Raw genomic sequence first — 10,514 nt, forward strand, 5'->3', positions numbered from 1 at the left:
TATCTGTAGAGGGGTGTGGATATTGAGGTGATGGTGGTACAGAGATATGTGAAGAGGAATTGCTAGGAGGGGAACAAAACTGTTGAGTTCATCGTCAAACACCTCTGAAGCAGCCAGAAGAGCGTGAGCCAAAGGCATCAGCAAGAAGTGCCCCAAGGACTGGCCTGCAAGGAAGAGCCTTGCAAGAGGAGAAGACACATACCAGTCCTGAGGCACAGCTGCCCTTACCTGTGGGTTTCCAGGTTCCTGTGTCAGTGCTGGACGGAAGATGTTAAATTTGGGGGATTACTTTTAGATTAACCTGTTGAAGAGTTTGTGGCCCTTGTCGGGAAGTGGGAACTCCCAAAACAAAACTAGCACAGACAAATAACAGGGAGCAAAGTGAGAGCTGCCTTTTTTTCTTACAGCCTAAAATAGATGCATGAGAGCTGGCAAAAGCTTAAAACATGCTGAGACTGCAAACATCACTGACTGCAGAGGCAGAAGGATTATATCCAACTTTGTTCAGATGCAAAAGTCTTGTAAGTCAAAAGTGAGAGGTTAAGACCTCAGTGAATCTTTATTTGCATGGAGACATGAGACATCTGCACTGGCATGTGCTGGGAGAAGTTGCAGGGAGGCAGCACTCCAGTGGCATCCTAAGACTGGGGAGGCTGGAGGTAACCGGATAAGCTTTAATGTCAGGGCTTCATCAGCTATGACACTATGTCTCTGGGCCGATCTCCACATCACCTTTACAGGTACTTCCCCAAAAATATGTAATATTTTGTTCCTGATGCATAAGGCTGGTTTATGTTTTGTCTCCCCCATAACTCTTCTAAACCATTTTACTGCACTTCTGACTCCTAAAGCCTTATTAAACAAACCTTTGCTCTATAAGGCTGGGAGACACAGGGAGCCCAGGGATGCTGATAACACAGTGTGTGCTGCTCCTGTGAGACAGCTGCCTGTCTTCAAGGCTTACACAGGCAGGGGAAGGATGGAGAATTTGGGAGAACCAGAGCTGGGGCATGTTTTACACCTGGCCATGGGGGACCCCACTGGCTTTGGGGTTGAGGTCTGTCATGGTCCCTTTACAATGGCACCAGTCTGCTCCTACAGCCTGGCTCTACAGCACCTGGGGGACATGAGGTTCTGTAGATGTAGCTGACCTTGTCAGGGTGCTCAGGTAACACATCTGCTGTGGCCAAGGAGGGCTGCCAGGAGCTAGTGGTGGAAGCCTCTAAAAAAGGCACAACAAATAGAGTGGGGACCAGCAGAGAGTGGTTGGTCTCCTTGAGAGGAAACATGAGTGGTGGACACAAGCCCTGAGGCCAGGAGCCGTGCTCTTCCCCTTGGGGCAGCAGCCCCCCACCTTGATCCTCATACCACCACTGGGTGTGATGTCCTGCTGGAAGTCCCTGCCCCCTCGGGATGAGGGGAGTGGCAGGACTCCCCTCTGGCAGGGACAGGGAAGGGAGCTGGTGTTTCACTGAGTATGTGATGCCTGCAGCAGCCACAGGAACTCCAGGGAGGTGCTAGGACTCATTTGGTTCCCATTACCTCCCCAGAGTTAGAGGGAGGCTGGACGATGCAGCTCCCAAACCTCCTGTGTAAGTGATGCCTTCCCCTGCTCCCTGCCCTTGTTGCTGTTTCAGTGGGACAGCCATGTCCATCCCAGGCACCTGTGTCCTTGTTGTCCAAGACCCCATGACACCGGAGGAACAAGGGACAAGGTCACACAGAGCACCCAGGTGGTTCAGGTGATGGAGGGGGAGAAGCAACACAGGGTAGCCATGCAAGGCAGGCTCCTGGCCCTACCAACTCTGATGGGCAGAGCTGCCTGGAATATCTCAGTGCAGGGCAGCAGTCAAAGAGGTGACACCAGACACCAGGAACTGTTTTGAAAAGCTGCTGGCCATGAGTGTGTTTGAATTTGTTTGGGTTTTTTAATAATCACTTTTGATAAATTTATTTTTATTAATTAACATACTTGGATTTATGTAACTTCCTTTTTAAAAGTTTAATAGTACTGAGGTGAAACTTTAATGTTAAAAACAATATAGAAACCGTCATGTACATCCTCAAGTGCTGTGTGTGGTTCTCCTTGGCCTTAGAGAGCAACCAGCCAGGCTGAAATGGCACACAGGGATGGGAGAGCCTGTATGGACCAGGACAGGCCTCAGAGCTAGGGCGCCATGTGGCCCACGCAGACCCTGAGTAATGTGGGAAGGGAAGCAACAAGTCCCCCTCATCCACAAGGTAGTGAAGGAGGAACTTCATGGATCATTTTTGAAGCAGAGCCTATGTAGGCTGTGCTCCAGGACACTGTGGATACCAGAATTGGAAATGGGATCCAAAGGGGATCCAGCAAGCTCCTGAAGGATACGCCCAGCTGCATGGGTGCAACTCACCCAGTCCATGCCATGCTACATGGTGGCAGCATGGAGGTTCACATCTCCTCAACACCCACCACCAGCTTTCCCTGACTGGGATTTGTCCTTGTGCCAGCCCCAGGCAGCACAAGCATTACAGCTCAGAGCAAGCCTGCCCCTGCTACATGCAGCCATGTCAGATGTGGGAAGGAGCTGCCTTGGACCCCAACTTCTGCTCCACTAGGCTCCGCTCTTGCTCCTCAGAGCAGGATAAACTGTAGGTCCCATCATTTGAGGGTAATCTTGAAGCATTTGTAGATCTTGCCCTCCAGTCTTTTGCTTGAAGCTTTCAAGAATGACCCTTGATTTGTTTTAACCCAGTGCCAGGGGTGCCCCACAAACATGCTGGTACCCAAGTCAACCTTAGGGTTTCCAGCTATATGCACTGCTTCAGGATATGGCTTGCACAGGTCAGTATGCGATGCATTTGGCAGGCAGCCCCTGCAGCAGGGGCAGGAAGGAAGACAGGAAGAGCCCCAGGAATACTGCTCAAAGCATGGAAAGCCAGGGGCTGTGATTTCCCCACCAGACCTGGGCACAGGGCTGGCTGAGTGGGGAAAGTAGAAAATAGCAGCACCCGCAGCCACCTCAATGAGGGCCACCAGCTCCCTGTACACTCAGGGTATTCCCAGTAAGATATGGGGGCCCCAGCCCAGCCTGCCCCCCCATGTCAGGTAAACGAGCCTTGGTGGAGTGTTTCCTGAGTGGGAAAGCCCATGGGCAGCCTGCCCCACACTGCCCTAAATCTTGTATCAGCCCTGCCAGGGAGGACAGAACAGCGAGCCAGACATTTGGACGGGGTGGGGGAAACAGGATGGTAAATAGGAAGAGGTACCAGTTTCACATCGTAGTATAGAGGAGAACGGCAGTTCCCCCAAAGGTCTCCCAGTACCTAGCTGAATTCCAGCACATGGGTAGCGTCCCAACATGGGCAGCAACTTGGTCCTGACTTGCTGGTTGCCCATCTCCAGCATTAAACCAAAGGCAGTCCCTTGGGTGCTGAAGGATTGGTGCTGGGGACAAGCCCTGGATCACTGCAGGACTGCCCTCCTCCAGCCTGGGTGGGTGCCCACGGGGAAGCATCCTGCCTGCAGCTACTGGAAAGCAGATAGGAGCACTCACACTGCCAGCTCTCACTTCTCACCACCAGCTTTTATTGAGCAGGGCAAGGCTGGGATGTGGCTGCAAGCAAGGAGCCCAGTTCCCTCCCATTCCCCACCATTACAGCTTCCCAAGCAAGCTCCCTGGCATCCTCCTGGGCTGTCCCGTGCCAAGGCTGGGACAGATGCAGCCCTGCAGCCTTGCCTGCCCCAGGTTTCCTTCCTCCCCAGCTGCAGAGCACGGACAGGACAGAGAAGTTTTGCAGCCCTGTGAGCCATCTCTGCTTGCTCCCACATCATGCTGGCCTCCCCAGCCAGTTCCAGCAGCACATCCACCAGCTCTGCTCCTCGCTGTCCCCAGGATGCCCTTGAACACCAACACACGGCTTGAGCTCCTCATCTTCAGCCCCAGACCTGGTCATGGGTCCTTTTGTCCTGCTGCCAACAGGGCAGATGGGGCAAGGGAGTCCTTGGTTCCAGGCTGTATTCCCACCAAGGTCAGGCAAGAGTCCAGTCAGCTCTTCCCTGACAGAGTTCTGCTGCCCAGTGCAGCTTGGAGGGACATGATTCCACAAGTCTCCCATGCCAGGGGGAAATGCAACTGGCTCAAATACAGGCAGCAAGATCGAGGCTGGGGGCAGAGCAGAGGCTACCTTCGTGGTGTGCCACATCTGCAAAGAGAGCATGGCATGGGGTGAACACTGCCAGAAATAGAGGGACACTTGGACCCCCAGGCCCTGCCCTGGATTCCCCTTCTCTGTGCCTGGCCCCTCTGACACCGAACTGCAGGGGTAGGGACTGCAGGCAGCCTCTTCACAGGGAGGAGTGAGAGCGATGGGGCTGGGGCTGGTTGAGCCCCTAACAGCAGGCTTCAGACAAAATGGGGAAATGCTAGAGGAAAGTGCCAGCCACAGGTGACGTACCTCAGAAGTGCCCACAATGAGACCAGTCTGTGCTGTCATAGCAAGAGGATTGAGAAAGTGAGCTAAAGGATGGAAAGGGTAGAATAACCCAAACAATGACCAGTCAAGGACAGCAGGAAAGACACAGTTGGCAGCAACATGAGGCTGAAACTGGAAATTCATGGATTCAGGAAACCTAGTGTGGTCTATGATGGTGATAGAGCTAAGCACCATCAAGTCAAACAGTCCATCCATCCCCACCCCATCCAGCTTTGAGCAGCTGAGCCTGGAGACTATGAAGCACCGATTGAGCCTTCAGTAAAAAACCTATCTCCCCACAGCTGCCCACTGTCCCCTCCTGCTTTCTTCTGTGTCTGCTCTGCACAAATCCCTCACTTCTCACAGTGTCAGTAAAGATCTAAATGTTTAAAGAAGATGCTCATCCCAAAGAAATTAACTCACAAGACAGCACCCACACCTGCCCCTGCTCACTTACAGTTCACAGTCTTTCCGTCCCTTCTTGTCTTGTCTTCTCTTACCTCGGCTCTTGGACCTCCTCCTTCAAAAGGAAAGTACCACAAGAGGGGCTGATGTGTGGGAGACGAGACCCACAATTTCAGCCAGTAATGTTCCCCCGATGTTACTTACCTTCCCAACCTCATCAGGTCCTGCCGGGGCCTGCAGAAAAAGACAGAGTGGAGTGGTTATTGGGCAGTGCTGCATGTTGAGCTGCAGGAGGTGGCTTATTGACATGCCCCAGTTCATAGCACAATCTACCTGTTATCATTTGTGCTTAAAACAGACCCAATATCACTTCTCTCCATTTTATCAACTCCTCAGCCAGGAGCTAATTACAGTAGGCAGAGAGAAGGCAGAGACCGCAAAGGGGCTGGCCAGCTTTGGTGACTCCCCTGGGGATGTGACATTTTGCCAATGAGGTAAGTTAAGTCTCAGCTGCTCTCAGCAACAGCTTTCATAGCTCATACTTAAACAAGATGCAACATCCTGAGTAAGAGACATGTGGGATTTGCTGCAAAGTTTCGGTAGTGGTTCTCAGCCACAACACACTTGGCTTAAGCATTCCCTTAAGGGGTCAAGGCAAGGACATCTACCATGCCTGCACTACAGAAAGGAGTGATGTGCAGGTGTGGAAGAAGCTTAAGGAGAAGCCAAAAGCAGTTGCAGCAAGAAGTTTTCACAGATTCTAAGGCAGCCTACACAAGTGCTCATAGGAGATCCCCTGGGAGTTACCCTAGGTAGAAAAACCACAAAAAGCTTAGGAAATTCCCTGCATGGAAAATAGCTGGAAGTGAAGGGGGGGAAGTAACACATGTGCTTCTTCCCACTCTCCCTTCTGCATTCAGTGACAGACACTCTAGAGAGAGTATGGAGCTGGGTCTGCTCCAGTACATCTGCTCATAAAATTGCAGGGGAATACCAACTCGGGGATCCTCAGGCTCTTCTTCCAGGCAAGGATTGTGTCTAATGGCTGCCCAGCAGGACATTCATCCCCCAGTTTTTGCAATACTAAATCACCTTTGGATCATGGAGAGTGATTGCCAGGACTTTCCACGCAGACAATACTGGAGAGGCTCTGTGGCAGGGACCAGATGCGGGCAGCACCAGAGCTGCTGACTGCTCCCACAGCACTGCAGTCTCCAGGCAGAGGCCCCATCCTGCCCAAGCTTTCACCACTTCTGGGACACAGTGAGCACCTCAAGGGGTTGACTAGGTGCCAGGAGTATGTGGCAGGCGGGTGCCACATCCATTCCTGTGCTGGATATCCATGCCATGTTGGTGTTGCATGTTTCAAGCTTTCATTTGTTGGCTTGGATGTAGACCTCTGCTTCCCAGCTCTGTCTGGAGCAGTATCCATTAAATGGAGGCCCAAGGCCCAGCTGTTGAGCTTTCTCTTTGGGCCATAGTCACACTCAAGCATACCAAGCCATGGACTTCCCTCTGAGCCACCAGCCTGGACACACCAAACACCTGCCTCAGAGCCATTGGCCTTGCTCCTTTAGCCACAGGCAGATCCTCTGGCCAGAGGAGCACAGGCATGCCAAGGCAGCCGCAGGGCTGGGGGGCACAGGCATGCCTCCTCACAGAGCCACGGTTGCCTCAGCCCTGCAGTCGGTGTGTGGTGCCTGACCTTGGGGCACAATGCCACACACTCTTGGCTGTGGGGAGCAGATGCAGAGGTGTGGTGCAGCCTGCAGCTGAACAAAGGCCATAAGGACCATCAAACCCTAGTGTGAACGGGTCTCAGCACAGACAGGGTGCCCCCAGTGCATTCCTGTCCCACATGCAGGGTGAGCTGGCAGGGTCACTCTTGCTGGAGGTGTAAAACAAGCCCAGGGGTCCCTACCTGCACTCGCACTGCTTGTGCTCAGTGAACGCCATCTCCACGTAGGGTGCCTCCCCATTTGGTTTTATCTTCAGGAGCTGAAAGAGGAGCAAAGGTTACTTCCCAGCAGCAGGAGGGGGCTGAAAGGGCTCCTGAGCCAGTGCCTTGCCACCCCAGCCTCCCAGGAAGACGCATGTCTAACCTGTTCCTCAGGACCTCCAACAACAGAGACTCCATCTCTACACGTAGGCAGCACCGGCCAGGTCCAGCTGCCCCAGCAGCTTGGGAGGCTCTGCTAGTGCCATTCCATGTCTTCAGGGCTTTAATTTAAGTCCCATGGTCTTGGGATTTCCCAGCCTTAGAAGATATTTTTCTGTGTCTGCCATTGTGGAAAGCTTTCCCATATTTGACCACTTTGCACATCTCCCTTCTCTGAAGGAAATATCCTCCATCGGCAGGTTTTCCAGACCATTCCCATTGCTACTGCCTCCTCCCATTCCCTTTCCCACAGCACTGAGTGTGAACTGACTGGAGTCAGTATCACAGTGACTCTCCCATCCAGAAGTACAGGATTTGCCCTATCACGTGTCACTCCACAGCCCAGCCTGAAGTTAAGGATAGACATCCAGGGGCTTCACAGAGTATGTTCATTATCAATGTGATTCACACTAGCCCCTGCAGAAGTGTCTAGCATTGCCATCCTGTGCACAGTAGTAGGATCCTTCCTATGGAGGGAGACCTATGCTTGGGGAGCTGCCTCTTGTTCATGTCAGGCCCTTGCTCCACCTCAGCCAAGAGTTTTTGGAAACTCCCACCCTGCCTTTCCCACCACACTTTCAAACCCTGAGGGACCAAAATCACTGATGATTTATTGCAGGCACACTCTAATCTGTCATCCATGGCAAAGCAGAGCTTTTCCCTGCTCCCTGAAGCATCAGCAGGTTGATCTCTGGCAGCACAGTGGAAGGGCTGCAGTGAGGACAGCTGCTGCCCAATGCCTGGGGAAGAGTCGACCAGCCCAGGATGTCCCATCCCACATCTCACAGCTCTCACAGTGGGGACTGAAAATGTGGCTGGCTCAGCCCTTCATGTTCAACACGCCCTCAGCGTGGAGGCATTCACTGTCAGCACCACCACAGGCATCATCTGATACAGGAGAGCCTCACTTCTCCCTGCGATTCAGGGGCAGCGCCCGCTTTGTCCCAGCAGGCAGTCATGGGCAAGTGGAAGACACCCAACACCATCACAAGACAGGGAAAGTCTAGAAAGATGACAGCAATGAGCAAGATGGCCCACACAAAAAGGAGAGGGCAGGGAAGCAGGGAGTGAGGCCAGTACCACCAGGGGTGACGCCTGACCTCAGGGGTAAGCCCAAAGAGCCGGCAGAGGGACCCTCCTGGCTTGGCATGCATTTGAGCAGCTGTGAGCCCCCTCCCTTGTTAGCCATGCTGCTACGATGTCTGCAAGTTCACCCTCCCGGTGCTTGATGAACAGCCCACTACCTCCGCGGAGCAGCCACGGCCCCGCAGGGGCAGCGCGTACCTGCATGGTGACCGTGCTGGTCTCCACGGGGACGCAGCGGAGACCCTCGTCCCCACAACAGCCTCCACAGCGCTGCAGGGAGACGCAGGAGGGTCTGAAAATGTACTCCACCTCGTTGGGGAATTCGTTAGTGACGTCTACCAGCTGCTCCAGCGGCCGGCAGAAACTACGATTCCAGATCTCCCGAAAAGTCAGGACTGCAAGAGACCGGGACAGGGTCTATAAGGAGGCGTCCAGAGAGGCCGCCAGGGCAGGTGCAGCAGCCGCGGTGGGGTCCTACAGCCATCATGGGGCACAGGGATGCAGAGGACCCCCTTTGCCCAGTAAGTCCATCACTTACTGGTGCGGGGGGCTCGCACAGCCACCACAGCCACCCCGATGGGCTCTTTCTCCCTCTGCCCGCCAGCTCCGTCTCCTCCCCAAGCATTCTGCTCACTCGCGGCCCCCGCAGCGGCGGGGCTCCCCCGCTCTCCAGCCCTCCCTCGGGCAGAGAGCCGCCCCTTCGGGCTTCCCAGAGGGGAGAGCAGAAGGCAGCTGGAGCAGAGCGCTCCCACTCGGGACCCCGCACGCCGGCATCGGAGTGACGGCAAGCCAGAGACAGGGCTGCGCTCCGCTCCCGCCCGCGGCGGTGCCCGGTACCGCAAGCGCCCGGGACGGGCTGCGGGAAACAGCTGCGGGACCGAACCCCGGCACAGCTCCCCGCTGCCTCCCCGGGCGTCGCCGCGGGGCTCTGGAGGCAAAATACCCCAGAGAACACCGAGCGCCCCCCGGCCCGGCGCGCAGCCCTCCCAGGACTGCCGCCCCCTCCCAGCCGGGGCACCGGCGGCCGCCCACAGCCAACTCACCGGGTGACTCCGCGCTGGCGGTCCCCCGCTCCTCCGGGGCCTGCGGGGAGGGAAAGGCGGGCGCTAGCGGGGGGGCACGGGGCGACCCGCCGCCGCTCCCCCGCCCAGCGCCGAGAGGAGCTGCCCCGGCCGTCACGGCCACCCCGAGCAGCGGCACCGGGGGGACGAGGTTGCCCCCGCTCCGATTCCCCTCCCACCCCTCGGCTCTCACCGGGGCGGGCGGCGCCCCCAGCGTCCCGGCCACCAGTAGCCGCAGGAAGGCGCCGAGCAGCCGCATCGCCGCTCCCGCCGCCACGGCACCGACTCAGCGCCGCCGCTCCCGCCCCGCCGCCCCCGGCATAGCCGCCCCGCCGCCGGGCCACCGGCCCCGCCGTGCCGCCTCTGCCGCCGCCGGGCCATGGGAGCGCGCCCCGCTCTGTCGCCGTATTTCACCGCCACCGCCCCGCCGCGGCCCCGCCCCGGCCCCGCCGCGGGGCGGGAGCAGGTGCCCGGCCCCGGCGGCCGCGGGGACGGCCGGTGCCCCCGGGCGTGGCGGAGCCCCCTCCTCCAGCCCCCCGCGCTGCCTCCGGCCGTTTCTCCATCGGGCTACCCTGGCGCTTCAAGGGACCGGCCCGTGCCCGGTGCATCCCCGGCGGGCGGGAAGCCCCGGGGCTGTGTTGGGCTCCCATGCTCGTCACGCACCTTGCGCCTACCTGGCTGCCCTGTGCCCACACGACAGCCCCTTCCCCACCCATCCTTCTCATTCCCTTGCTGTTGTCCTGTCCCCCCACTCAGACATCTCGTGACCGTCCACCCACCCCATTCCGTGGGGCAAACTGCCCCGTGCCTGCCCCACCGGAGCCCTTTCAGAGGATTTCCAGCCACCACTAGCCCCAAGTACGGCATCCTGGTTCTGTCCACCATGGCGGGTCCCTCAAACTTGGAAGGGAAGGGTGCACAGTGGGTCTGGGCCCTAATCCTGCTGCCAGCCCAGAGGAGCTCTGTGGCCTTTTCTGTTCTATTTTTAAGCCCCAGCGGCCAGGGACTCTGGAACTAAGGGAAGTGTGAAGAGATGCCAGCACGCAACACGATCCCTTGTGGGCTGCAGGTCCCAGGGAAATAATGGGCTCTGTATCCATGCCAGGATTCATGTTTCTGTCCTCCTGGGAGAGTGGGGAGGCTGCTCCAGGGCTTCCCTACCCACCACTGTGTGAGGTCCGTCCCTGCAGCATGAAGACATCAGTGGCCTGTCCCACAGCATACCTGTGGGTATGCAGGACATGCCAGCTGCCTGTCCTCAGCCCTCTTGGGCCGTGCAGGTGGCAGCGGCTCAGGCGTCAGTGGGAGCTGAGCTCTGTCCAGAGCTTCTAGGCGTTGGTACTACTGAG

At 56.8% G+C, this 10,514-nt stretch overlaps 1 protein-coding gene across 2 annotated transcripts; it reads right to left on the reverse strand.

The window, feature by feature from the left end:
- Positions 1–3,547: 3,547 nt before the first annotated feature.
- Positions 3,548–9,469, reverse strand: PGF (placental growth factor). Of its 2 annotated transcripts, none has more exons than XM_039389723.1 (7): positions 9,359–9,469; positions 9,148–9,187; positions 8,303–8,499; positions 6,782–6,858; positions 5,065–5,094; positions 4,956–4,975; positions 3,548–4,185 (listed from the first exon to the last, which is right to left on the reverse strand). In XM_039389723.1, exons 1-7 carry the CDS (start codon positions 9,422–9,424, stop codon positions 4,121–4,123), a joined length of 495 nt encoding a protein of 164 aa, XP_039245657.1. In that variant the 5' UTR covers positions 9,425–9,469; the 3' UTR covers positions 3,548–4,120. The 2 variants fall into 2 exon arrangements, with proteins under 2 accessions (XP_039245657.1, XP_027575875.2); XM_027720074.2 differs by having other exon boundaries at positions 4,913–4,975.
- Between the last annotated feature and the right edge of the window lie 1,045 nt (positions 9,470–10,514).

The sequence above is a fragment of the Pipra filicauda genome, unplaced genomic scaffold (assembly GCF_003945595.2).
Source record: "Pipra filicauda isolate LSUMZ 115617 unplaced genomic scaffold, ASM394559v2 scaffold75_size2874737_pilon, whole genome shotgun sequence".
NCBI classification, from domain to species: Eukaryota; Metazoa; Chordata; class Aves; order Passeriformes; family Pipridae; genus Pipra; species Pipra filicauda.